A 25,430-nucleotide genomic window follows, 5' to 3' on the forward strand; every position below is an offset into this window, starting at 1 on the left:
TCCAGCTCCAGCAGCAGCAGTGTACCATCATCATCACGGTGATGGAGCTCCTCTGGTTGTTCACCACTATCACCATGGTCACCACCATGGAGGACGCCACAACCACCACCACCACCACCACCACCACCACCATCGTCGCGAGGGTCCGGACACAGCAGTGGCCACACCAACACCCGCAGCAGTAGTTACAGTGGTTCGGAGGACGCCGTGGTCGCTGCTCCAGCTTCTTCTGTGGGTTTTGGTTGCGATCTTGGTGCTGCTCGCATTCTTTTTGCTCGTGCGATGGATGTTCTCTCGGAGGAAGAATGCGATCTTTCAGGATCCCGGGTGGCAGATCGAAGTTGTGGTGGACGATTCTCTGACTGAGAAGAAACAGCTGGAAGCTCACACTCGTGGTTCGCACAGCAATGGCACTCTGGGATTCTCCTCAAAGTGTCCTGCCAACACTGGCAGTGACGCGTAAGTCAGCTATGTTGCATGCGTTGTCACATGGAAGATTGTGTACAAACAATCTTCAAGGAAATGAAGTTGCAGAGCAAGAGGACAGCAGGCTCTTGCTCACGGACGGTATACAAGGGTCGACTGGTGGAAGTCACCAGATTTGGAAGTTATTGCACAGCTGGCTCCGAAAATGGACTGGAAAATAGAGTAAGAACCTACCAAGTTTCGATTTGACTGAGCTATTCTCTAGAGTGACGGGGGAGCAGCCTCCAAAGGCCAGAGAAGTTGCTTGAGACGAAAGGTTTGAGAAAGGTAACGTATTCTCTGTTCTTGCAGGCGCTCAAATCTCAACTTCGATGAGAAGAAGCAGTGCAGGGCATAGCGGCCAGATAAGTTTCTCCAGAGTCAAGAGCATCATAAGCCGGGAATCAAACAAGTGCAATTTCTACACTGCGGCTTGCAACACAGGCTGTTCAACAGGATGGGACGAAGAACAGGATTGGTTGGTCTACCTTGCAAATTGTGAATACAAAGCCGTATGCATTCGTCGCAAGCAGCCTCGTGGACATGTGGAAGCATCAGAAGTGTTCAGGAGGCAGCCAAACGCTCAGACTTTCATGGTGGCGCTCAAGGCACGCGGCGACTTAGCAGAGAAGAGGCTCCACTCGCAGATCCGGGAGAGAAATCTGGACGGAATAAACTACTCGCGTGCTTGCTCAGTGTGGAGACATGCCTGCTGCTCGAGAAGTTTTCCACCCAAAGTTCAGAAGTACTTTGACGTCACTGTCATGGTGACACACTTCTTCTTGCACTACTCATTTGGAGTAACAGGAGAGCGCCTTATGAAGCATTTGAGAACTGATGTTCATAGGTACTTTAGTTTTTTTCACTAGTTCATAGCTTTTTTATTTCCGTTCTATAGCCTTCACAAGATGCAATTTTAATGTGGAGAGGGTATTAGAAGGTCTTTTGCGCATCTCACCTTTTGGAAGGTATTTATCACTCAAAGCAACCATACTTCTAATTTAGGTGTTTGGGAGCTGCCTGAGAACCAGGAGTGCTGCGTCAGAACGAAAGAGCTATCATTGAAGGCCAATCTCATGGATTCGAAACTTAATCAAAATGAGAGAAAAGGTTTTCTCGGGAGCTTGTAGCTGTCAATGAAACCTAAACAAAGATGGTTCGTTAAAACAAGCGAAAGGATCTCCATGAGAGACAATTGTGCTCTGAATCATTCTCTCACGAATGTTTATTTATATATGCCGAGACAATTATGGTGATTGGTCTTTTAAATATATAATTGCAGTTTATCAAAGCGTGCTTTAGGTCTTCAATGGGTTACTCCTCTAAAGCTTACCTCAGATGAATGTCTTATACTTTATTTACCCTTAGCTAAAATTGCTTGCTAGATTAATGGTAATTGTTTTTTATTTATACATGCATTTTTTCGTCTCGCTCTCTTCCATGAAGAGATTTATAATGCATTGTTGTCCCACAAGTACATCTACAATTTATAAAATTTATGCACGGGATAAAAATGGATATGACTTCATGTACTCAAGCTTTGTGCGATTTCGCCCGAAAAAAATTGATCAATCAAGCCCAGATAGTCTTTCAATCAATGCCAGAGTGGGATTTGATTGCGTGGAATGGAATGCTTGCCGCATATGCCACAGCTAGGCATTTGGCTGCTACCAAATCCCATTTCGATTCCATGCCCGAGAGGAGCCTCGTCTCCTTTAACACAATGCTCTCGGCATTCTTGGTGGCAGGGGAAATGGAGGGAGAAGAGGCGATCAAAGTGGCAGAGCTCTTCTTCGCCCAGATGCCCAACCGCGACCTCGTCTCTTGCAATGCGATGCTGAACGCGTATGCCAAGAGAGGGCATCTGTGCCGCGCACGTATCCTCTTCGCCGCCATGCCAGAGCACGACGCCATCACGATCACCACCATGATCCACACGCTCGCTCGGGGCTCGGGAGATTTGGAATCGGCGCGGTTTTTCTTTGATTCTACCCCCGTTCGGGACGAGCTGTGTTGGAACGCGATGATCACCGCGTATGCCCAGCGCGGGCATACCGTCGAAGCGAGAAAGCTATTTGATTCCATGCCCGCCAAGATCGATTCTTCCTGGAATTCGATGCTCTCGGCTTACATCCAAGCTTCAGATCTGGCGAGCGCCGAGGATTTCTTCTTTCATGCCATGGCCGAGTGGAATCTCATCGCCTGCACAGCGATGATCGCAGCGTATGCCCAAAACGGGCATCTGTCCAAGGCCGAGGAGATCTTCGCGGCGATGGAGGAGGCGAGCTTGGTTTCCTGGACCGCTATGCTCGACGGATACGCGCGCAATGGATTCGTTCGAAACGCTGCCTCGATCTTTCACTCCATGCCAGAGAGAAACTTCGTTGCGTGGAGTGTCATGGCTTCTACGTTTGCTCGCAAAGAATGCCATCGCCACCTTTCGAGAAAGACGAGCGAATTCTTAGTTTTGGCTGACGTCTCAGTGTGGAACTCTCTCCTGGCCTGTTGCGCTCAATCCCAGAGCGCTAGCCTTTGCTCGCAAAGAGCGTTCCAGATCTTGAGCTCGATGAGTTGCGATGGGTTACGTCCAGATGAGAGCTCTTTCGTCTCGATCTTGCTGTCTTGCAGTCGATCTGGCCACGTTGATGCTGCTCGTCGATGCTTTAGCTGCCTAAGCTCGGATTTCTTCGTTGTGCCCAGTAAGAAACTCCATAGCTGCGTCATTGACACACTATGTCGGGCAGCGTTTCGCCGAGACGCGAGCGAGCTTGTTTTCAGCATGCCTTTCAAGCCAGACTCGGTGGACCTGAGCTCGATTCATCAACTGTTGTAAGACATCGAGTGGATTGATCTAAGAGTTTATCGAAGAGCTTTTAGTTACCGGTTGATCCATTCATTGGCACGGCCACCCGACTCATCCACGGCTTTGCCAATGCGTGGCCCCTCTTCTGTCTTCTCGAGGCTGGAGCGAATCACCGTGGCTCCCCAGCACTGGAGAGCGTTGGCCACATCGTCCAAGTGTAGGAGATATTCTTCCTCACTCAGTGGAAACGATCTCTAGAAGAAAATATGTAATTGTTCAGGGCTTGAATGCTTCTAGACACTAGATCAAACTTCAAATTTAAATCATAGAATCTCAAAACTTGTCAAGATTCCTTGGGAGTTAATTCATATGTTGTTTAGAATTGTGGCAAAATCGAGACCTCTCTAATCTCAAGAGATTACATTCTTGTCATCACGTCCAGGAATTTAGGAGAGAGTGATCAAAGAGTTTCAAATGACATATGATCAGAAACTCTGGTCTTATATGAGAGCTCTGGGTTTTTGTGCTGCAGTCTCTGTTGTATGGAAGGATTTTTACTCCGCTCGCAGCTGTGCACTGAGAGTGGAAGAACTGGATCTCGCGTCGCCGCTGATTACTGCGAGGATGTTCACAGATGCCAGTCTGGAGCGCAATCTAGATTCCCGATCGCCATGGTGAAGGCTTAGGAGATCACGTCGGCCTGAAGACCTCAATAGCGGCGGTGGTGGTGTAGACCTGACGTATCGCCGCGGCATCCACAACTTGGATCATCTTGTTCCACCTTGACCGCGGCAAATCCCGTGTCTCGGCATCCACGCGTTCCAGGCCACAACTTTCTTGCGAGCGCGCGATCATGTTGGAAGGTTCCGTCCACATTCATGGAATATCCCAATTTTCAAATATAGATTTAAACAAACATTTTATAAATCTCATGCAACTTATCAATGGTCCTCCTGTCTAGACTGAAAGTCGCTTCCAAAACCTTGTAACTCAACTTCGGTCCAAACAAAGAAAAGGATGGGATCTGGAACGAAGGATTCTCGCTGTTTAAAATGGCCAAAACTATAGCGTGATCTTCCCCCATGTTGATCAAATAGTGAAGAACTCCACGGGGAATTATAAACAAATCGCTCGCGGTCAAATTCCTCGCAAAGAGCCTGTTGTTAGTGTCCACAAAGCCGGCCTCCACAAATCCCTTCTCCACATAGATGAGCTCGCTTGCCCGAGGATGAGCGTGAGCTCTCGCAACTCCTTTGGGGCCGAGATAGTTTCGCGCCACGGACAATCCCATCGTGTTGAGTCCCGGAAATGTGCTGACAATAGCTTGAGCGAAATCAAACGGGTTGGGCTTGTGTCAGGTATTCACCTTGGTGCGAAACAAGCTCGAGTGGAAGTCTTTTGAAGATACCTCTGAGTATGGCTTGCACTTCATGAAACCTTCACTAATATTGTTCCGTGGGATGCAAAAGTCCTAGATTGGATCGGGATCTGCAGCTCTCACAAGGACAAGAATGTCGTTTAAGGATGAGAGGAATAGAGAAAGCAATAAAAGTGAATACAATTGCATAGCCATGGGATGTTATAAGTTAACTGATGCGTGATTTCATTTGCTCTCGTGATTTGGACACCACGTAAAAGCTGGTAACTTGAGTCAAACTTGTGACTATTGCTAAGCATTACAAGCCAAGACACGTGGTGTATGAAAATGATTAGTAATAGGGAAGAAAATTATTTTTTATTAATGTAAACAATAAAAATGAGATAACTTAGTTGTTATCTGATTCTCAAATACTTACACAACAAAGCTATTAAGTAGCTCTATAAAATAATTTATAGAATAACTATATATACGGTGATATAAATGTACAGCTGATTAAACATATGAAAATATAAAGTAAATTCTTAAAGCTGCTTGAGCAACCCAGTGTAAGGATATTTCACCATTGTTATTCATTTATATTAGTTTTGTATTTATAATTTATAAACATGTTTATAATATATAAACTTTCCCAAACACTTCCTAGTATATTCTATTTTATTCTACCATTCAATGGTTGACATGCAATAATATTAATTTCGTGTTTATCAAATTATAAACATTTGATCATTTGAATTAATAAATAAGAATAACACTATTATTAAGAAAACTAAGCATTGCTACATGTAATGGGTAGTAAATTATTCTAAGTGTTAGTATAAAATAAATTAAAAGGTATATTTAATATCTCAAAAATGAAAATATCTTGATCAAAACTACAATCAGAAATTATTTTGTAAATTTTTAAGTTTAAAAATGGGATTACTACTTTATATTCTATAACTATATCATCATCATAGATAAAAGATAATCTTGGAAACTATATGTGAACCATCACAAAAATGATATTTGTTAAAAATTTTATAATACACCGTATTTGTTTATTTTATGGCAAACAAAATATATGTTATAATCTTTCAAAAGTGTTTAAACAGAAGAAAAAAAATTAATCTATTGATTCAGTTTGGACAAGGAGGTTCATAAGGTTTAAATAATAATTATTGTCTTTGAGTGGAAAAGTTTCTTATTTACAATTGTGTTTCCTATTTAATTATAAATATTTATATATTAATTTAAATAATCAATGTTTTCATTTTTCTTTTATCATATCACAATTTAGGAATAGCATATGCAACACCTTGGCATTTTTTATTCCATGTGACATAGGCCGATTGCATTACGGTGCAGGCCAAGTGATCAAAGTGGCAGAGCTCTTCTTCAGCAATGCGATGTCAAGCGAGCCATTCACTCCATCATGACCGAAGCATGATCACTACCATACACTTGCTCGGGGCTCCAGAGATCTGTGTGCTGGAACGCGATGACTACCGCGTATGCCCAGCGCAGGCATACTATCGAAGCGAGAAAGCTATTGACTCCATGCCCGCCAAGATCGATCTTCCTGGAATTCGATGCTCTCGTCTTCAGATCTTCGCTCGCTTTCTTGGAAAACTGGTGATGGCGAGCAAACGCGGAAGCCATGACACTCCAGGCAGCTTTTCCGGCATGGAGTGGAAGATCGAAGTAGCGTTTCGAACGAATCCATTGTGCGCGTAGCCGTGGAGCATAGGAAACCAAGCTCGCCTCCTTCATCGCCGTGAAGATCTCCTAGGCCTTGGACAGAAGCCCGTTTTGAGTATATGCGATCACACGCTGTACCGGGCAGCGTTTCGTCGAGATGCGCGCGAGCTTGCTTTCAGCATGCCTTTCAAGCCAGACTCGTGGACTTTAGCTCGATTCATCAACCGTTGTAAGAAGAGATCGACCAAAATCAATCAGTGGATCCATCCGAGAGATGAAAGACTTTTTCGAGAGCTTTAGTTACCGGTTGATCCATTCGTTGGCACGACCACCCGACTCGTCCATGTCGATGAAGAGGCTCACGGCCTTGCCAATGCGTGGCCTCTCTTTTGTCTTCTCGAGGCTGGAGCGAATCACCGATACGGCTCCCCAGCACTTGAGAGCGTTGGCCACATCGTCCAAGTGTAGGAGATACTCTTCCTCACTCAGTGGAAACGATCTCTGGAAGAAAACATAGCCATAGAAGCTCGAGTTTAAGCAAGAATCTAGCTCCAAAGTACCTGTTCTCGATATTTCCACATGACATTCATGGCCAAGTATTGCTTCCCCAAGAATTCCTGTGGATGGATGGATCGTGAGCAAGCATCGAAAACACTGTCCTTTGCTGGAAGAAGTTCTTCGAGTCTTACCTTCTTGATGAGCTGAACGTCGTAAGATCTTCCATACTTCTTTCGAATCAGGCCCGCCAGATCAATCCCGCTGAAGCTCATCTCGTTCTTGTCCACGCTCTTTTCCAGGTCCTCCCGGAATCTCTCGGCATCTGCCTACACAGCGCGAGTCACAAGAACAAGAAATATTACCGAGAGAAGACTGCGATCGATCGCATTGCCTACTCACATCTGCTGGATTCCACTTCAGATCCTCGCTCTCTTCTTCATCATCGCTCTCCGACGAATCTCTGCTCGCGGCGGAGGCCCTTACTTGGACGAAGCAGCACCTGATCGGCGGCTGGCACGACGACGAGAAGGCTACTGCCGCTCGAATACCAAATTTCTTCGTCTGGATCAATCCACCGCAATCCAAGAGAGCGATCGAGGCCGCGCGATCCGATGCCGCCGCGCAAGCGCTGAGCTGCTTCATTGTTGTTGCCCTAGATTATGGCCGCCCGCCATCGCAAAGCTCATTGGCCATTCATTCCCGCCACGTATCTTTGCTGACCTGGCATTTTCTTGCCCACAAGTTTGAAAGCATTGGTTTTAGGTCATTTTATTTCCATCGTTCTAGCTGGGAGCTATGCTCCCGCGCCATCGTCATGGATCCCCTTCTTAGCAGCTCGTTGGTAGGGCATGGCGTGAGAAGCATTGATCTTCACAGCAAGCTATTGCTACTCGGTGGATTTAGTTATGGCAGTAGTCCAGGAATCCAGAAAATTTCATCTGCGCGGAGGTTCAAGGCTTCTGGATCATCCGCAGCGGCGGATAATCTCATCGACGATCGCAGCGCCGAGGACTCACCAGTTAGCTCCTCGATTGGAGTGAAGGAGCCGGTTTACGAGGTGAAAATCTCTCTCGGCTTATATTCTCAGCTAACTATTGCTTTCCAGGTTCTACAAGTGGATCCCAGAGGGAATGTGATCAAGAAAGAAGTTAGCCGGCGACAATTGCTAAAGACCAGCGGTAAGAGGTAGTGAGCTTGGTTTCCTTCTTGCTGGATTGGTGATGTTTCTATGTTTCCTTGGTCAGGTTTGAGGCTACGTGATATAAGGAGCGTAGACCCGTCGCTATGGGTCACAAACTCGATGCCATCCTTGCTGGTAATCCTCGTGTTTCTCTTGGAGGATTTCTATCATGCTTGTTTTGCTAGAACTGGATCAGGTACGAGACAATGCGATATTGTTGAACCTCGGTAGCTTGAGAGCAATTGCTACTCCCGAAAGTGTTCTTCTCTTCGACCACAAGAAGTAAGAAAGAAAGTGATCGTCTTGCTTGTGGTGATTTGCTCACACTGCTGCAGCATTGGTGCACAGCTGTTCTTGGAGACCATCGTTCAGCGACTTAACGTAGAAAATTCTGGAAGCGTGTCAATGCCCTTTGAGCTGGAGGTAGGCAACCTCTTAAGAAATATCACAGACTCTTAAGCTGAATTGGTTAGCTAGGTAATCGAAGCAGCATTGATTTCCAGAACGCAGAGGCTGGAACAAACCTTGATGAAGGTTGAACCTAAAGTAAGAATCATCGATCACTAAACGCTGGCCTTGTGTAACGATTAAATGAACAGGTGTTGGCGTTGCTGGAAATATTGCCAAATAAACTCACAGGGGATGTTCTGGAGGACCTTCGAGTTAGCAAGCAATCACTGGTAAACGAACTTTCTTGTACGTATGATTCGTGACCTTCGAACATTTCAGGTGGAACTCATAGCGAAGTCAGACGCTCTGAGACAAATGCTTCTCGACTTGCTTGAAACTCCACAGGACATTCGTAGGATGGCGATCCTCGGGCGCAATTGCAGGCTGGGCAATAACGGGTCATTCGAATGCGTCGTATCAGCTGATAAGCAAATCGCCGAAGGTATTGTAGATATGATTTGCGCTTTTTCTCATCGATCGATTTTTCCAGACGAGGAAGAGGAGATCGAAATGCTTATAGAAAACTACCTGCAACGGTACGTGCGATTAAGTTTGAACAAGTATGGATTTTCCACTCGATTCTATATGATAGAAGCGAGTCATGTCACGGCCAAGCGCAAAAGCTCCTTGATTCCGCTAGAGAGATGGAGGACTCCATTGCTGTAAACTTGAGGTATGGATCCCAAAATCGGAGTAAACCATGACCTGATCGTTTCCTTTGTACACTTTCAGCTCTAGACGGCTTGAAGTTGGTCGCCTGGAACTTTTGCTCCAGGTAGCAACATTCTGCTCGGCCCTGGGTGCTCTCATCGCGGGTAGAGTCTCTGGATTATAGTTGTTCTCCCTGCAAACTCTAATTGCGAAACACACGCGCAGGGCTCTTCGGGATGAACTTGAGATCCTATTTGGAAGAACGCACCGTAAGAACGGTTTTCCTTTCGTGCATCTCACAGCAATGCTAACGCTCCAAGCCTTCGTGATTGCAGTACGCGTTTTGGCTCACCACGGGGGGAATAATCGTCGGGGGCATCATGCTGTTCTTGATGATGTACAATTATCTCAAACAGCGACGGATTCTCTAAGAGGTACTTTTCAGTTTCTTCGTTTCTTCGCACACATTTATAAAAGCTGTGCAAGTGATTGCGATGACTGTCCAAATCTAGGAAGGTACTTCGATGCTCTTTAGTGCTAGGCTGAGTTGGAACGCATCGCACGAGAAGAAAGCGGACGAGCATTACGCTCTTCTTTTGCATAAAAGGATGCGGCCACAGAGATGGTGTTGGAGGACGCAGAGAAAGTTGGTGCTCGCGATTCCTTGTCGGATGATACCAGATCATTCCACTAGGGAAGAGCAACCGATCATCGGATGGCAAAGCTCGCGGGAACGATCGTTTGCTGCTACTGGATCATTGTGGTGGCCTCCTCGTCTCCCGCGATCGGAGTGAACTGGGGGACGTTTGAGTCCGTGAAGCTGGATCCCAGAGCGGTGGTGGAGATGCTCGAGGCCAACGGGATTGGAAGAGTGAAGCTCTTTGACGCGGATCCAGCGGTCGTGGGCGCTTTCAGGAACAGCAAGATCGAGCTCACGGTGGCGCTGCCAAACGAGATGCTGCGGCTGGTGGGATCGCTCCCGGCGGCGGCTCGCAATTGGGTTCGTAGGAACGTGACGCGCTACATCCGAGAGAACGTCAATATCAAGTAAAAACTCTCTCTCGATCGATCATAGAGAAAGCTAGAAAAACAAAAGCTTGCCTGGATGGATCATGGCTGTTTGGCTGCTTGATCGATTGCTCCCAGCTTTTCTAGCATCTGGAACATAGATGAAAGTCGATGAGGGGTAACTTTAGCGTTTCTAGCATCTGGAAAGTCCATGAGTGGTTTTGTCTGATCGATTGTTACCAGCTTTTCCAGCATCTGGAACATAGATCAAAGTCGATGAGTGGTAGCTTTGATCGATTACTACCTCGATTGATCGTCCAAAACTCTGTCCATCCAGGTATGTAGCGATCGGCAACGAGCCCTTCCTCAAGAGCTACAATGGGAGCTATCAATCCTACACGTACCCAGCGCTGATCAACATCCAGAACGCGCTACGCGGCGGCGACGAAGGCACCCGCGCCGTCAAGGCAACCATCCCCATGAACGCCGACGTGCTGGCGGAGACCGTACCCATGATCCCATCTGGGGGCGCATTCCGTACCGATGTGGCCGCCGAGATGAGCCGCATCGCCGCCGCGCTCGCCGATCACGCGTCGCCCTTCACGATCAACATCTACCCCTTCCTCAGCCTGGCGCAGGATCCATTCTTCCCCAAGGAATTCGCCTTCTTGGACGGCGCCGCCCCGCCGCTCGTCGATGGCGATCGATCCTACTCCAACGCCTTCGCCGCCGCCTACGATACCCTAGCCGCGGCGCTCGCGAGGATCGGCTTCCCGGACATGGCGATCGTGGTGGGAGAGATCGGCTGGCCGACCGAGGGGCATCCCGACGCCACCGCTACAAACGCTCAGCGATTCAACCAGCGGCTCGTGGATCACATCCTGGACGGCGCCGGGACGCCGATGCGCGCGGGGCCGATGGAGATTTTCCTCTTCGCGCTGCTCGACGAGGACCAGAAACCTATCGCGGCTGGAAACTTCGAGCGCCACTGGGGAATCCTCGCATCCGACGGGGCGGCAAAGTACACGCTCAACCTAACAGTTTTGGGCGGGACAAATTCAAATTCAAATTCAAATTTGAATTCTTCCCGCCCGGCTATGGCGATGGACGGGGTTAGGGTTCGTCGCCTCCCCAGCAAGTGGTGCGTGCTCAATCCCGACGCCGATGTCACGCTCGTCGGCCAGAACATGGAGTACGCTTGCAGCTTCGCCGATTGCACGCCGCTCATGTATGGGGGATCGTGCAACGAGATTGGCGGCGATGGGAACGCTTCCTTCGCTTTCAATAGCTACTTCCAGATCAATCAGCAGGAGCGCCACTCCTGCCACTTCGATGGATTGGGGACAATCACCAAAGTGGATCCATCGCTGGGATCTTGCGTCTTCCGGATTGGAATCCAGTCGGCCGCCACCAGGAGGAGCCAGAGCTGGATCACAGCAGTAGCTTTAATCTTTCCTCTCTTTTCCTCGCAAATACTTACATCGCTTCCTTGAAAATCGATCACTTCCATCCCCTCTCCTCTCGCGATCGCTCAAACATCAAAATCTTTCCAGCTTCCAGAGGGCGATGAGAATCGCGCTCGCCGCAACCAGCAAATCTCTGATCGAGTAGCAACCATTTCTTCGTGATCCACCGGAGCTCTCACTGCTGGTGCTGTTGCTGTTGCTATCACCACCGCTAGAACCAGGCGAGCGAGGCGAGGTCGACGATGAATTTGTGGTGGCGATCTGGATCTTAAACTGGCACGTCCCGGACGAGGGGCTGGTCTTGGTGATCGTCGCCAAGCCATCGAAGTAGCAGCTCGTGTTGAGTTGATCGTAGAGCTGATAGTAACTGTTGAAAGCATACGAAGCTTTCGCGTCACTACCCATCCCATCACACGAGCTGCCGGGGACGATCGACGTGCAATCCGAGTGAGAGCACGCATAGTCCATGTTGTTCCCCAGTCTGGCGATATCACCGCTCGGATCCAGCACGCACCACTGCCGGGGAAGATACTTGACACTGCTCGCGTTCACCAAGTTGGCCGTCACGTTTCCACTGCCTTGAAGATCTAGCCTGTACTTGGCCTTGCCATCGTAGCCGAAGATCCCCCAGTGCCTCTCAAAGTTTCCTGGCAAGATGGTCTTTTGATCCTCGTCGAGAAGGCTGAAGAGGTAGGCCTCGAGCGGAGGCCTCCTCAGCGGCGTGCCGGACTGTAGGACGTGACGGATGAAAGCCTGGTTGAATCTGACAGCGTTGGCGACGTTGGCGTTTATGTCCCCGTCGGTCGGCCACCCGATCTCTCCGATGATGATCGTCATGTTGGAATAGCCGGCTTTCGTGAGAGCTGCCACCAGCAGATCATAGCTCGCGTCGAAAACGTTGGTGTAGCTGAGGTTGCCATCCACTAGCGGGAAGTCAGTGCCGTCGAAGAAAGCGAAGTCCCTTGGAAAGTGTGGGTCTTGCTGGAGGCTGAGGAACGGATAGACGTTGATAACGAAGGGCGCGTTGTGCTCGCCCAAGGCTTCCACAACTTTGAGGACCTGTGGTGCTATGTCTGGACGGAAAATCCCTCCTGAAGGTAATGTCGAGTCGCCATTGCTAAGAACGTCCCCGTTCAACGGTATAGTGGCCTTGATGCTCTCACCCAGTCCTGCACTTACCAGGGCATCCTGGACGTTTTTCAGTGCCGGGTACGCCAAGTTGTCATAGCTTCCATTGTACGCCTTGAGAAATGGTTCGTTTCCTACGGCCACGTATCTGCAAGTAGCTATAGTAATATAAACATGATCTGTGTCTCACGACAAAACAATGACGAAACACTTACTTTATCTTGACCCCATTCTTCGCTGTCCTGTATCGAGTGACATTTTTACGCACCCAGTTCCGAGCCGCTGCAGGAAGTGTAGCAACCAGCTCCAGCATCTCGTTTGGAATTGCTATCATCAGCTCCATATCTGTTCCCCGAAGCGACTCCATCACTCCAGGATCTGCATCAAACAGCTTCACCTTGGAGATCCCATTCGCTCGAAGCATCTGGACAACGGTTTTGTTGGGAAGCCTGTGAGATGCCATTGTCCCCCAATTCACACCAATCCCTGCAGCCTCCGAGTGCCTTGAGTTGCACCACACCATGCACAACAGCAGTAGCTGCCACCACCGCTGCAGCCGGAGCGAGGGGCTCCGTCTCGAAATCATCCCGGTGGGCTGCAAACTGCTGTTACGCTTGTTACGCTTGTTCCTCTTCATGCGCTTAGAAACGCTTCAGGGAGGAGCGTTTGGAAGCCTGAACGCGAGAGGGACAGCGAGCCTGCATCCAACGCATCTGTCAGAAATCCGGGCGATGGATCACCAACCGTGCATAAAAAAAAAAAACATGCTACCTTGTCTGATATACTTACGGCCACGCTAAGTAGGTGCCTTGTTGCGTTGTCGTCTTCGGAGAACAATGAAGGAAGGAAGAGTTTCAGTCGTTGACGACTCCATTGAGCCTGTCCATGGTGCAAAATTTCCAGAGTCAGGGAATTTGTAAGGCGTCTTAAATCGGACAAGCGAGCGGTCTACGTCAAAGGCACCCACCTCTTCTGCGCGCGTTCACATGACTCTCTGTGCGCCTATATGGAGAGCATCCATGCGTCCTTGCAGAAAAGTGGCTTCCAAGGGAAGCATTCAGTTCAGTGCGCCACGTAGAATAATAAACAAACTGGACTAGGAACCTGAGATAATTTACCGATTTTTCAAGGAATCGGCATTGAACTTCAACTCCTGGAACATCCTCGTCACCCAGTTAGCGTTGCTCGAGGAAGACCCTTTGGCTTGCTTAAGAATAAGCCGGAGTTTCTCGTAAGAAGGCTTCTCAGGCTCGACAGCGATGCACTCGCTTTCGCCAGAGCCATCCGTGAGGAAGACCTGGATGTCATTCATAGCACTCGTCAACACAAGGAAAAAAACATGGAGAAAGGAAACGGAGAACGACGTACAACCTGCCAGCTTCCTGGATGTCTTTTAAAAATCTTCACGTTGTCTCCTAAGATTCGGAGCTGCTGCAAGTAATAAACCATAGAAAAGCTCTTGACGAAGTCCTCTTTCAGTTTCTTCTGTCCTCCAAACCCAAAGTCGGAGATCACCTGTGTGAAAAAAGATCAACAAGAGCTCGAAAAGCTTTCAAACAGCTAGCTTACTTGCCCGTCTCGCCACTCGGCATTCATAAGTATAAGAGGCCGATCGATATTCCTGCTTGCCATTTCCTGGATAACATCCAGCGTCTCCGCTGTTGGAAACAGTACCAAAGCCACCTGGATGACAATGGAATCGATCCGATCAGACCAAAACTTAACGCTCTAGAACTCTTACATTTTTTTTCTCCCAAGCACCCACGGCATCTCCTTCGTCGATGAGGTATTTTTTGAGCTCGCCACCGCTAGAACTTTCATTCTCAACAGGAGTGATCCTCGAGAGAAGAGACGAGACCATCGGTGCCGCAGCCTTGAATCGCTGCTGGATTCCTCCCTAGCAAAGCACAGCACACTAGTCCACAGCATGAGCAACGAAAGAACAAACGAGAGAACTTACGGGCCAATCGTCGAGGTCGGTAGCTCCGATCAATGGAAGCGGCATTTCAAGTTGGAGACGCTTGGAACCATCTCTCATCGCTTGCTTGCACGCGATTCTTGCCTGGAATGTGAGGAATTCCTCTCCATTCTTCCCAAGAACAGCAACACCTACCTGATCAATGCTCTCCTCCAGAGTATCCGGCAGTGGGAAGATTCTTGGCGGCGCTCCAGCCTAGAGCACGCAAACAAGGAAATCGCATCGACTAGATGAAACAGCAGCAAAAAACCTGAGAAGAATCCTGGGCCGCATTTCTCACTGGTCGATGCTTCCTCTGGAGCTGGTGTGGCGGCGCGGCGCCTATCGATCGCGCCACGATCCACGACGATCGCTCGAGTCCTAGAAGAATCATCGGCAAAATATTTTGGCCTAGGGTGTAGAGAGGAGAGCTAAGAACCCTAATATTTCTTGGGGAGCTATGGCGGGCGCGTCGGCCGCGGGCGTGATGGAAGAGGTGAGCAAGCTGAGCGTGGATCAGATCCGGCAGGTCAAGGATCAAGTGGATGGCGAGCTCAGCGTGCTCCAAGACAGCGTCAACAACATAAGAACTGCAGCGAATCGATTCGAGATGGCTGCCAAGGCGCTCCAAAATCTCTCGCAGCATCCCAATGGTGGGAAATGTAGCTAGGAGCGCGATGAAAATGCTCTAACTCTCTCTCTTTTCGATCAATTCAGGCAAGAAGCTCCTGGTTCCACTCACGGCATCGCTCTACGTTCCTGGAACGCTTCAAGACGTTGAGAAAGTTCTTATAGACGTTGGAACAGGCTACTACATTGAGGTATGGAAGTTTTTCTCTCTTCTTTCTAGAGTTTCTAGCCTCGTTTTTTCTTTCCACGAGAGATCATCGCAAGTTCTCCTGTCGTGTCTAGAAATCTGTCACCGATGGGAAGGATTACTGCGACCGCAAAATCAACTTCTTAAAAGCCAACCACGAGAAGCTGATGGAGGTAAGCTTTTTCCTTGTTTCTCTTTTGTTCTTTCTTCGTGTCCGATGCGAGATTTTGTTCTTCTGGAACTCGAACAGGTAGCTTCCGAGAAGAGGAATGTGGCCGAGCAAGTCAATATGGTTTTGCAAGCCAAGCTACGCCAAGTGATGGCCTCGAAGTAACTTCAAACAAGACCAGGATCAGCCAGGAAGCTCTTACTTTTTCTACTTTTGACGCTTCTCACGAGCGATCATTTGCAAACTCTTGGAAGTTTTCGACCAGCGTGAAAACACCGAATGCTCTTTTGATTCAATCCAGGCGCGGCTGGCTGGAAACTCTTATTACAACAAACCCGATTGTCACTACTACGTTCTACGCTCCACCACCCGCGACAAAGCGGAGAAGAGAGAATCTCTCCTCCATGATCGCACAACGCGGCATGTATACGAATCGAGATCGCGGATGGTGGTGCACAGCAGCAAGAGTGTCAACAAAGGGGGCCAAAATGAACGAATATTTGCAACTTTTGATGGGTGTCGGTGACTATAGAGAAGGGAAAAAAAAACGTATTTTTTCTGCCAAGAGATGAAAAGAGATGATAATGCCCGATGATGCTCGATCATGGTGGTGATGAGAGAAGAGTGTAGTGGAAGCAGCAGCAAATCTCTCCTTCCAATCCAACACTAAACGAGAGAGAAGATTGATCATGAGAAGAGAAAGCCAGGAAGAAGATAGATAAACAAAGTGGTGGAAAGGAGAAGAGAGAAAGAAAAGAAAAAAGTGTGGTGTGAGGGAGTGATGGATGGAAAACGAAAGGGGAGGAGGAGTGATGATGAATGCAGTGGCAGTAGCAGCAGTGGCAGTGGCAGCAGCAGCAAGAGCAGCAGATCTAACTTTTGTTTCGGGCTCGCACCTCTTGATGTGGACGCCACAGCGGTTGGTTGCCACGAAACCAAAATCGCTTTGTCTTCCCTTGCTACTGCTTGCTGGCTGATGATGACGATCGGTGATCCAACCTGGTTATCGATCGGTGGGAAGGAAGAATCGCTCGAAAACGCTGCTCCAACCACCGAAGAGCCTTTTTGCGGGTGAGAGAACTTTGGCAGCGAAGCAGCATTGTCTCCCCCCTCCAGATCTAGAAATTGTCACCACCTGCTCTCGGCTCTCGATCCAATCGATGCTATGCCACTGCTCCCACTCAATCCATCAGGAAAAACCACTCTTTTCCTTGGCTTGGCGCTGGAATTTGGACGGGGATCTCACCCAATGGCGTATAGGACAGAACTCTCGCAAAACTCCCGGAAGAAAGAAGAACGAAAGAATCCCTCGAGTGTGGCCTGCTACTACCTAGACGATCGAGAGTCATCTCGGCTACTATCTGGCTGTTGCTGCTGCTGCTGCTGCTGCGATTGCTGCTGCTGCTGCTGTTGGTGCTGCTGCATTTGCTGCTGCTGTTCTTGCGGATCGTGATGCCCGCCTCGCGTACCGTAGGGGCCGCCCTGGAACGCCGCCAGCATCCCCAGATGGCTGCTCTCCGGCGGCTGCTGGCCAAGGAGCATCGACGTGAGTTGTCCCAAGTGGTGGCCGCCGCCGCCGCCGCCGGTACCGCCCGGCTGTAAGTCGAGGCCCGGCAGTATCCGCGGCGGCATGATCGTCACGCCGCCGGGCAGCACGGACCCCGTTAGCGGCATCATCGGGCTGCCCTGTGTCACTTGCTGTGCCGTGCGGTACAGCTGCGACGCGCCGCCGCCGCCGGCCCCACCGCCGGCGGTATTAAACGTCCAGATTGCCTGCTCCGCCACGCCGCCGCCGCCGCCGCCGCCGCCAGTGGGCAGCATCCAAAACGCGCTGGGCACCATCAATCCCTGCTGCATTGTCTGGTGCTGCTGCTGCTGGGTGGATCGCCCAGCGGCGCTGGGGCTCCGGCCGAGCGTGATTCCCTGGGGATCCGGGGGATCCCTCAGGCTGCTCAGCAATCCCCGGGGACGTTTGCGGTAGTGGCCGCTGCTCTCGGGGCTGCCGCTACCGCCGCCGCCATCGCCACCGCCACCACCGCCGCTACCGCCCTCGTCCACGTCCCCAGCGCTGCCCAGTAGCCCCTCGTGCTGGAAGCCCACGACCAGCTCCTCCCCCGGCTGCCCTAACAGCCCGGATCGCAGCCTCGTCTCCTCGCTACTCTCGGTCGCCCACCCCTGTGCCGCGGCGGCCCTAGCGGCGGCGGCGGCGGCGGCGCTTTGCTGGCGGAGCTGCTCTAGCCGGTGCTGGTGCCCCGCCGCCGCCGCGAGCTCCGCCGCCTCCCGCTGCTGCTGCCCTAGCGCCGCCAGGCCGATGGAGGTGTGGAGGCTGGCGGATCTCCCGGAGCCGGAGCTCCGGAGCGAGCCCTGGAGCGTGGCGGCGATGGCGGGGATGGTGCCCGTGCCCGTGGCGGCGATGATGGCCGGCTCCGCCTGCTGGAGGAGCCACTCGATCGTCTCGCCGTCGGACTTGTTGCCCAGCTCGCGCGTGAGCTGGAATATTCGCGCCGCGCACACCGCCGGCATCCGGATCCTCCGCCCCCGCCCCTCCACCTTGGTGTGCCGGTCCTTGGTGCTAGCGCGCTTGGATGGCGGCGTCGTGGGCGGCGCTGCCGCCGCCGCCGCCGCTTGTTCTTGAGCTTCTCCCCCGCCGCCGGCCTTCCCAACCGCTATAGCCGACGCCGCGGCTCCTGCTCCTCCTCCTCCCGGCTGCTCCGCCGATGGCCCCATTGGAGATTCGTGCTGGGAGCCTCCCATTGCCGCCATTGCCTGAGCGATAGCTCCGCCTTGCGCAGCGGCAGCGGCGGCGGCGGCGGCTTGAGCTTGCAATCTATAGCGTTGCTGTTGATGCTGCTGCTGCTGGTAGAATTGCTGCTGCTGCTGCTGCTGCTGTTGCTGTTGCTGCTGCTGCTGCTGGGAGGACAATCCACTCTCCGAGCTTTGGGAGTCGGATTTGCCATGGCTGGCAGGATCCATACGCTGCCGAGGAGCCCCTAAATTCTTGCGACTAGCTCGACCACCACCACCACCACTCTCCTCCTGTTCCTCCTCTTCCTGTTCGTCCTCTTTCTCTACAACTACGAACGCGATCCAACTCTGTACCGCATGAACTACAGAGACGATGACGATGGTGACGCTCAGGCATCCAGGCACGAATCGGAGCAAATCCTCCACTGTTCCTCCGCCGCCTCTGGAATTCGCCGCCCCGCCACGCCCGCACCCCGCTCGCTCGCCTCGCCTCAGCAGATGCCAGCAGAGGGCAAATCCCCGAGCATTGCCCCGCCAATTCCTCCGCTCCCGCGCGGCCTTGACGGATCCTCCCGGGTGTAGCAATGCTGCTCCTCCTGCGTCACCGCCGGCGCGCCTCATGCTGCCTGGTTTCCGGGCGGATTGGCGAGCTAGATCCGAGCGAGCGGCGGCGGCAGCAGCGACATTTGCAGCCCACCCAGCCGCTGCCCATCAGAGCCCCTTGGTGTAGCGCAATTCCCCTCAAGTGCCCATCACTCCAATCGATGTATCCGGGCCAGTGTTCTTGGAAGAAGCGCGAAAGAGGAAGGAATTCGCCCAAGACGCTCCAACAAGGAGAGGGGAGGAGACAAGAGCGAGCGACCTGTCACTGTTAAACCCCCGCTATTGTGGTTTGGGAGAAATCCAGCCATGGCAAACCTCCATCAACCTTAGATTCTCGTCAAGGACCACCTTGCTAAATCGATGGAAAATCCAACTCTCCCCCCTATGGCACTTGGCTGCCCGAGCGGTGGATGGATCCAGCAAAAGCTTCCTTGATGTAAGCAATCAAACCGCCTAAAGTTCCCTCCTATAGAGGCTAGAACTCCTCCGTGCTGCTGTTCTTCCCGGAAGAAGAGAGTGAGGAAGAGAGAGAAAGAGAGTGAGAGAGAGAGAAAGAGAGAGAGCTCTTCACTGGCAGTGTGAATATCTCAGGGGTCGTGGCTTTGTTTGGCTCTCGTTCTCACAAAAGAGAGACAAAGGCGACGACGCGACGATCCGGGCCCATAGCCTCTCCTCGTCGCAGCGCTTCCATTTCCATCACTTCAATCAACAGTCGTCGTCATCGCCGATCGGGCCCAGCACCACTCTCTCTCCCTTTTTGCCGCCTGCAATCGATCGACCGATGGATGGATGATCGGCCCCTGTGACAGCGATCCCGCGACCCGGGAGGAAGCGCTAGAATTGGCGAGAGAGAGAGAGCGCTAGATCAAGCGTAGGAGGAGTGAAGATCTCTCTCTCTCTCTCTCTCTCGCACCTCTAGCGACTGTAGATGATAACATGTAGATGAATCGGGAAGAGAGGAGGAATGGTTGGGTTGGGTGGGCGGATCGCCCGTCGTCCCGTCGTTCTTCGTGTTTTTTGGAGGGACCCAAGGCTGGCCTGCCTGTGACCTCCCAACCCGACGCGACGCTACTCTCTCCTCCTCGCGATTTCTTTAATGCTTCTCTCTTTCTCTCCCTCCTCCCTCTCTTCCCCTGCTTTTTAGCCCCGGACAAAAAACCAAAAGCTTGCCTCGATCGAGCACGAAATGTTTCTCTGCAGCGCGATTGGGATTGATGAATCCTGCTAACCGATGCCTTTTGTAGAGAGCATCTGGGAGAAGATCAATCGATCGCCGCCTCGATCGCTCGCCCGCTCGATCGATCGCGCGATGATCAAAAGACTAATGGCTATTTAGCACAGAAATCCATCCCGTGCGCCACGTGGCGCGATGCCATTCGCGCCCAGCCCGACCAAAAAGCAACGCGGCCAATCCCGGATTAATAGACGCTCTCCCGCTCGGCTATTACCGGCCAATGATTTACCGTTTCAAGGACACCAACGGCCACGATCCGGTCGCATCCAAGGCGTAGGATCTCCCACGTGGACGCGCGTCACCACTGCGTCACTCACGCCCGGGTGAAAGAAAGACGTGAAAGACACGGATTTACCCGTCACATTTACTGCGGCGGCGCGCGCGCGCGCGCTCGCTCGCTCGCCCGATGAAATAAAAGAAGCTAGCTTACCTTCGCTTCTTCTTCTAGTAGGTGCCTTTAACCTTTTACTTTTACCCGAATTACAGTTGCCAAAGGTTGACCTGTAATGGTTTGTCCTATGTGTATGGCCAGGGGTTAAGCGCTGGACGGCTGCGATGCGATCGATCGGTGACCATGGTATCGTGTCGTGATCCCTTTGTAGCTGGCGGGCTTGGCTGGCTTTCTATTTAAACTACCGGGCCTTTGTTGCTTAGCCATTGGCCGATTATATTCGTTTGATTGGATTCGAACCCACCAATGGCAACGACACGGCCAAAAAAAAAACAGGAACAAAACGGGTCGGGTGGGGGGATAGAAATAATTTGGGGGAATTCATCCAAAACGATGCCCGCTAGCGCTGATTTGTCGGTGGAGGGAGCCTTGATTCATACATTCCATCAAATTCTTGTATGTAGGGTTTTGGATGGTAAAAAAAAGTTAGGGGAGAAAATGCCCGGGCAACAACTTCCCGGCATCATTCGCCACTACTTTACTTGGGCACTAGCGATCAATCGAATCAAGAGAAAAGAAAGATAAAAGAATTGGGTGCAAGGGGCTGGATCTATGATCGATCGTGGGTGGTGGAATGCCAGTGGTTATAGGTATCGCGGGGATCAATTAGTTTGCCCGCAAGCTTTTGGTTGAATACGACTTAATCGCTCGTGATCCTTTTTCTACCTCGCTGCGCTCGAGAATAGACAAAGATTTGCTCGTTTGGCCCCAAGCACGCCGTACACCGCCCGTACGCGTATAAGCTCCCGGAATTTCAACGCCCGTGCTGGTGCTTGTCGCAAAACTTCTCTCGGAGTTGAGGTCGCTTTGATCGAAGGAAAGGTTTAAAACCTCGGATTTGTCTAAGCGGGCGGAGAAACTCGAAACAGTTGTTTTGTTCCTCGAGCCGGAGGGTGGAAATTCTTTCCCAGTGGATTCCCAACACCGCTTCCATCGCTGGGCGAGCGAGAGAATGGTTCCAGCTTCCATGGTTGGGTTCGTGGCTCTCTATATTCTACGCTACTTATGCAGCTAGATGTGGAGGAATATTTGATTTGCTTGGCAAAAGTTGGCATCAATCAATCAAGCTGAGTGACATCATGCCGAGTGGCGAATAAACAAACGCCACAAGTCAACAGCATGTAATATACTCGAGGAGACAATGAATCCAAGATGCTTGGCACTAAGCAGTTGTTTAAGGAATTCTAGCCAGGGGGTGATGAATCGAGGCAATGTTTAAATCATGAAAAAGTGGTTAGTGAGTCAATTTCATATTTATGCTTTTTATTTCCTGGCCACAATATTATGATTTTAACGAAATAGACATAGACATTGGACATTATAGTAGAGCATTTAAGACTGTTATTACGTTTTAGCACCCAGCTAGAAGCACAGGATTGAGACTCCAAAGATTATAATGGTATATAACAATATCCTGCCTGAAAAGATCTAAAACTATCTTGGTAGAGATCTTTTTCTTGGTAGAGATCAACAAAAATGCGTGCTTGTTCTTGGATTTATAGAAAAGCTCTTGCACTGCGGTCCTAGCTACGAAGCGATTGGATCGATATGAGTGGAAGGAGTGATGGAGGACAGAATTACAAGGGAGTGGCGCTACTGCGCTCTGGCGGAGCTCCGCGGAGGAGAGCGCGCGCGCCCACTGCCACACTGCGCCACTGCCGCTGCTGCTACCAACAAAAGGGTTTTTTGGTACTCTGCCACTGGCGCCAGAAAAGCGCTGGAAGACGATCAATCGCAATTCACAAGACAAGCTCCTCTTCGCATCTTTTCCCCCTTGACTCGAAAAATTTTGAATTTTGGCGGTGTCAGCTTTTCAATTCTGGAGAATATTCGCTAGGGCATGCTTGCGTGGCCTTCCCGCCCCGTCGGCCGCCACGTGGCGTCGTGTGGATAAGATCCTTGTTGTTCTTGGCGGCTATGGCGGCCGTGGCCGCGGCGTTAGGGCCGCTCCCGCCGCGCCATCACCAGATTCCCCGCGGAATCGGCTCCAGCAATCCGGGAAATGCGACTCCACTGCCGCCGCCGCCGCCGCCGCCGCATTCCCAGTCGCTCCTCTCGCAGCTCCAGCAGCACGATCGCGGTGAGCAGCAGCAGCATTTGGAGAATGAATCGCGGAAAGGCGATCGCGAGCTGGAGAAGAGCTTCCTGGAGGCGCTGTCGGGGCATCGAACGAGGAGCGCGCAAGAGACGCAAGAAACCCTAACCAGGTTAGTGGTGTGCTCGCCGAGTTCTTCCTCCTCCTCGCGAAGGTCTCGCCGCCTGTCCGTGACATCCGTGGGACGAGTCCTCCTCAATCTCAAGGATGCCGATGCCGCGCTCATCTTCTTCTACTGGGCCTCGAATCACATCCATCCCGCGACCTTCTGCTACAATTGCTTGCTCGAGGCGCTGGTGAAATCGGGCAGGCATCGCCAGGCCTATCGGATCTTCACGGAGGAGATGCTCCCAATCTGCCAGCCCGATGTCTACACCTACGCGGCGCTCCTCCGGGGGTTCTGCCGTGGCGGAGAGATCGATCAAGCCCAGCGATGCTTCGACGAGATGCGATCCAAGAACCTGGTGCCCAACGTGTTCCTGTGTAGCATCTTGATCGACGGGCTGTGCAAGGCCAAGCGGTCGATCGACGCGCTGCGGTGCTTCCGCGCGATGCAAGGCTCCGGGATCGTGGCGGACACGGTGATCTACACCGCGCTCCTCTCGGGGCTGTGGAAGGAGAAGCGGCTGGATCAAGCGCTGGCCATCCTACACGAGATGCGGGACCATGGATGCGAGCCAAACGTGGTGACTTACAACTCGCTCATCGATGGGCTGTGCAAGAACAACGAGCCCGATCGCGCGCAGGAGCTCTTCGAGCATATGAAGAGCGTGGAGTGCTCGCCATCGATGGTGACTTACAACACGCTGCTAGATGGGCTCTTCCGGACTGGCAAGCTCGAGCGCGCCATGGCGCTCTTCCAGGAGATGCTGGATCGCCGCTCCCACGACGTGATCTCCTTCAACATCCTCGTCACTGGGCTGTGCCGCGCCGGGAAGATCGAGACCGCGCTGGAGTTCTTCCGCAAGATGGACGATCGCTGCTCGCCAAACGTGATCACTTACAGCGTGCTCATCGATGGGCTGTGCAAGGCCAACCGGGTGAGCCAGGCGGTGGAGCTCCTGGAATCCATGAAAGCTCGCGGCTGCTCGCCGGACGTGATCACCTACACGATCCTGGTGGATGGGCTTTGCAAGGAGAGCAAGGTGGCGGCGGCCTGGGAAGTTCTTCGCGAGATGCTCGACGCTGGATGCGTCCCCAACCTGGTGACTTACAACTCGCTGCTGCATGGGCTGTGCCGCGCGAGGCGAGTGAGCGACGCGCTGGCGCTCATGCGCGACATGACTTGCCGCGGCTGTACGCCCAACGTCGTGACGTACGGTACACTCATCGATGGGCTGTGCAAGGTGGGGCGAGTCAAGGACGCGTGCGCGATGCTGGCCGACATGATCGACAAGGGCGGTACGCCGGACCTCATGATCTACAACATGCTCATCAACGGGCTGTGCAAGGCGGACCAGGTGGACGAGAGCATCGCGCTGCTGCGCCGCGCGGTATCCGGCGGTATCAAGCCCGACGTGGTCACGTACAGCAGCGTCATCTACGGGCTGTGCCGCTCCAACCGCTTGGACGAGGCGTGCCGCCTGCTGCTCTACGTCAAGTCGCGCGGCTGCCCGCCCGACGTGATCCTCTACAGCACGCTCATCGACGGGCTTTGCAAGGCCGGCAAGGTGGACGAGGCGTTTGATCTCTACGAGGTGATGGCCGGCGATGGCTGTGACGCCGACGTCGTGACGTACAGCACGCTCATAGACGGGCTGTGCAAGGCCGGGAGAGTGGACGAGGCGCATTTGCTGCTGGCCAGGATGGTCCGGATGGGGACGCCGCCATCGACCATGACTTACAACTCGCTCATCAAGGGGCTGTGCGATCTCAATCACTTGGACGAGGCGATCGAGCTGGTGGAGGAGATGGAGCGGAGTAACTGCGCTCCCAGTGCCGTGACTTACAACATCCTGATCCACGGGATGTGTAGGATGGAGAGGGTGGACTCGGCGGTGGTGCTGCTGGAGCAGGCCAAGGCGAGGTGTGTTGCCGCCGGCGGTACCGCGCTGGATACCATTGCGTACAGCTCGCTTATTGATGGGCTGTGCAAGGCGGGCAGGGTGGCCGAGGCGCTGGACTACTTCCAGGAGATGATTGACAATGGTGTCATTCCAGATCATATAACTTATAGCATCTTGCTAGAGGGGCTCAAGAAGAGCAAGGATTTGCATGAGCTGCGGCACCTAGTGCTAGATCAAATGGTCCAACTTGGGTACCGTTAACGAGCATGCATATTCTAACTCTCCAAACATTTGAAGCAATTGTACCTTTTCATTAGTATATAATTTGAATAAAGCAATTTCTAACCAAAACAATATTATATTGGAATATATATAAAATACACTTGGATACTACAATTTAATCTTTTATATATTGAATTATATTAATAAACTATTGTATTTTTATTATTCATATTCTTCAGTACTTACAGCACACATAAGTGTCAAAAAGAGTTGAATATTGTATTATAAAAAGAATTTTTCAAATAGTATAATTCAGTTAGAATCCTTATAAAGTGTATATAATATAAAGTAATTAAGTATTAATTGAATTGTGCATGCATGCACATGCCTTGAACCATTAAAATTAAGATTCCAAACACATAAA

The 25,430-nt window shown here is 51.4% G+C and overlaps 8 protein-coding genes across 9 annotated transcripts; 5 read left to right on the forward strand and 3 right to left on the reverse strand.

Annotated features, from left to right (window-relative positions):
- Positions 1–2,062: 2,062 nt before the first annotated feature.
- LOC112342693 (pentatricopeptide repeat-containing protein At1g56690, mitochondrial-like) lies at positions 2,063–2,940 on the forward strand. Its single transcript, XM_024664884.1, has 2 exons — positions 2,063–2,688; positions 2,838–2,940. Exons 1-2 carry the CDS (start codon positions 2,063–2,065, stop codon positions 2,938–2,940), a joined length of 729 nt encoding a protein of 242 aa, XP_024520652.1.
- A 3,571-nt stretch (positions 2,941–6,511) lies between these two features.
- LOC9635061 lies at positions 6,512–7,481 on the reverse strand. Its single transcript, XM_002991108.2, has 4 exons — positions 7,224–7,481; positions 7,016–7,150; positions 6,887–6,943; positions 6,512–6,827 (listed from the first exon to the last, which is right to left on the reverse strand). The coding sequence occupies exons 1-4, from the start codon at positions 7,464–7,466 to the stop codon at positions 6,627–6,629; spliced, it is 636 nt and encodes a 211-aa protein (XP_002991154.2). The 5' UTR covers positions 7,467–7,481; the 3' UTR covers positions 6,512–6,626.
- Positions 7,482–7,605: 124 nt separating this feature from the next.
- LOC9635089 (magnesium transporter MRS2-11, chloroplastic) lies at positions 7,606–9,600 on the forward strand. Its single transcript, XM_002991080.2, has 13 exons — positions 7,606–7,881; positions 7,930–8,002; positions 8,069–8,139; positions 8,201–8,286; positions 8,340–8,427; positions 8,482–8,550; positions 8,604–8,684; positions 8,734–8,896; positions 8,945–8,990; positions 9,047–9,127; positions 9,187–9,269; positions 9,331–9,374; positions 9,441–9,600. The coding sequence occupies exons 1-13, from the start codon at positions 7,639–7,641 to the stop codon at positions 9,534–9,536; spliced, it is 1,224 nt and encodes a 407-aa protein (XP_002991126.2). The 5' UTR covers positions 7,606–7,638; the 3' UTR covers positions 9,537–9,600.
- A 134-nt stretch (positions 9,601–9,734) lies between these two features.
- Positions 9,735–11,609, forward strand: LOC9635062 (glucan endo-1,3-beta-glucosidase 8). The gene is made up of 2 exons (XM_002991081.2): positions 9,735–10,152; positions 10,451–11,609. The coding sequence occupies exons 1-2, from the start codon at positions 9,821–9,823 to the stop codon at positions 11,604–11,606; spliced, it is 1,488 nt and encodes a 495-aa protein (XP_002991127.1). The 5' UTR covers positions 9,735–9,820; the 3' UTR covers positions 11,607–11,609.
- LOC9635063 (glucan endo-1,3-beta-glucosidase 5) lies at positions 11,545–13,748 on the reverse strand. 2 transcript variants are annotated; one of them, XM_024664874.1, is made up of 4 exons: positions 13,675–13,748; positions 13,479–13,586; positions 12,923–13,405; positions 11,545–12,855 (listed from the first exon to the last, which is right to left on the reverse strand). In XM_024664874.1, the coding sequence occupies exons 3-4, from the start codon at positions 13,342–13,344 to the stop codon at positions 11,652–11,654; spliced, it is 1,626 nt and encodes a 541-aa protein (XP_024520642.1). In that variant the 5' UTR covers positions 13,345–13,405; positions 13,479–13,586; positions 13,675–13,748; the 3' UTR covers positions 11,545–11,651. The 2 variants fall into 2 exon arrangements, with proteins under 2 accessions (XP_024520642.1, XP_002991155.2); XM_002991109.2 differs by lacking the exon at positions 13,675–13,748 and having other exon boundaries at positions 13,497–13,544.
- Positions 13,749–15,085: 1,337 nt separating this feature from the next.
- On the forward strand, positions 15,086–15,946 carry LOC9635091 (probable prefoldin subunit 5). Its single transcript, XM_002991082.2, has 4 exons — positions 15,086–15,317; positions 15,382–15,485; positions 15,577–15,654; positions 15,732–15,946. Exons 1-4 carry the CDS (start codon positions 15,125–15,127, stop codon positions 15,813–15,815), a joined length of 459 nt encoding a protein of 152 aa, XP_002991128.2. The 5' UTR covers positions 15,086–15,124; the 3' UTR covers positions 15,816–15,946.
- On the reverse strand, positions 15,922–19,755 carry LOC9635064 (transcription factor TCP8). The gene has a single exon (XM_002991111.2). It carries the CDS (start codon positions 19,014–19,016, stop codon positions 16,977–16,979), a length of 2,040 nt encoding a protein of 679 aa, XP_002991157.2. The 5' UTR covers positions 19,017–19,755; the 3' UTR covers positions 15,922–16,976.
- Positions 19,756–22,496: 2,741 nt separating this feature from the next.
- LOC9635092 (pentatricopeptide repeat-containing protein At1g09900) lies at positions 22,497–25,138 on the forward strand. Its single transcript, XM_024664873.1, has one exon. The coding sequence runs from the start codon at positions 22,601–22,603 to the stop codon at positions 25,043–25,045; it is 2,445 nt and encodes an 814-aa protein (XP_024520641.1). The 5' UTR covers positions 22,497–22,600; the 3' UTR covers positions 25,046–25,138.
- Positions 25,139–25,430: the final 292 nt, after the last annotated feature.

This window comes from Selaginella moellendorffii, unplaced genomic scaffold, assembly GCF_000143415.4.
Source record: "Selaginella moellendorffii unplaced genomic scaffold, v1.0 SELMOscaffold_115, whole genome shotgun sequence".
Classification (NCBI taxonomy): Eukaryota; Viridiplantae; Streptophyta; class Lycopodiopsida; order Selaginellales; family Selaginellaceae; genus Selaginella; species Selaginella moellendorffii.

Coding starts and splice junctions, on each gene's coding strand:
- LOC9635061 (XM_002991108.2), bottom strand. CDS start 7,466: ATGAAGCAGCTCAGCGCTTGCGCGGCGGCATCGGATCGCGCGGCCTCG. Junction 7,151..7,223: donor TGAAGTGGAATCCAGCAGAT/GTGAGTAGGCAA, acceptor CGCGCTGTGTAG/GCAGATGCCGAGAGATTCCG. Junction 6,828..6,886: donor TGTGGAAATATCGAGAACAG/GTACTTTGGAGC, acceptor GTTTTCTTCCAG/AGATCGTTTCCACTGAGTGA.
- LOC9635092 (XM_024664873.1), top strand. CDS start 22,601: ATGGCGGCCGTGGCCGCGGCGTTAGGGCCGCTCCCGCCGCGCCATCAC.
- LOC9635062 (XM_002991081.2), top strand. CDS start 9,821: ATGGCAAAGCTCGCGGGAACGATCGTTTGCTGCTACTGGATCATTGTG. Junction 10,153..10,450: donor CGAGAGAACGTCAATATCAA/GTAAAAACTCTC, acceptor CTGTCCATCCAG/GTATGTAGCGATCGGCAACG.
- LOC112342693 (XM_024664884.1), top strand. CDS start 2,063: ATGCCAGAGTGGGATTTGATTGCGTGGAATGGAATGCTTGCCGCATAT. Junction 2,689..2,837: donor TGCACAGCGATGATCGCAGC/GTATGCCCAAAA, acceptor ACTCCATGCCAG/AGAGAAACTTCGTTGCGTGG.
- LOC9635063 (XM_024664874.1), bottom strand. CDS start 13,344: ATGAAGAGGAACAAGCGTAACAAGCGTAACAGCAGTTTGCAGCCCACC. Junction 12,856..12,922: donor AAGAATGGGGTCAAGATAAA/GTAAGTGTTTCG, acceptor AGCTACTTGCAG/ATACGTGGCCGTAGGAAACG.
- LOC9635089 (XM_002991080.2), top strand. CDS start 7,639: ATGGATCCCCTTCTTAGCAGCTCGTTGGTAGGGCATGGCGTGAGAAGC. Junction 8,428..8,481: donor CAATGCCCTTTGAGCTGGAG/GTAGGCAACCTC, acceptor TTGGTTAGCTAG/GTAATCGAAGCAGCATTGAT. Junction 8,551..8,603: donor TGATGAAGGTTGAACCTAAA/GTAAGAATCATC, acceptor TTAAATGAACAG/GTGTTGGCGTTGCTGGAAAT.
- LOC9635091 (XM_002991082.2), top strand. CDS start 15,125: ATGGCGGGCGCGTCGGCCGCGGGCGTGATGGAAGAGGTGAGCAAGCTG. Junction 15,318..15,381: donor TCTCTCGCAGCATCCCAATG/GTGGGAAATGTA, acceptor CGATCAATTCAG/GCAAGAAGCTCCTGGTTCCA. Junction 15,486..15,576: donor GAACAGGCTACTACATTGAG/GTATGGAAGTTT, acceptor TGTCGTGTCTAG/AAATCTGTCACCGATGGGAA.
- LOC9635064 (XM_002991111.2), bottom strand. CDS start 19,016: ATGAGGCGCGCCGGCGGTGACGCAGGAGGAGCAGCATTGCTACACCCG.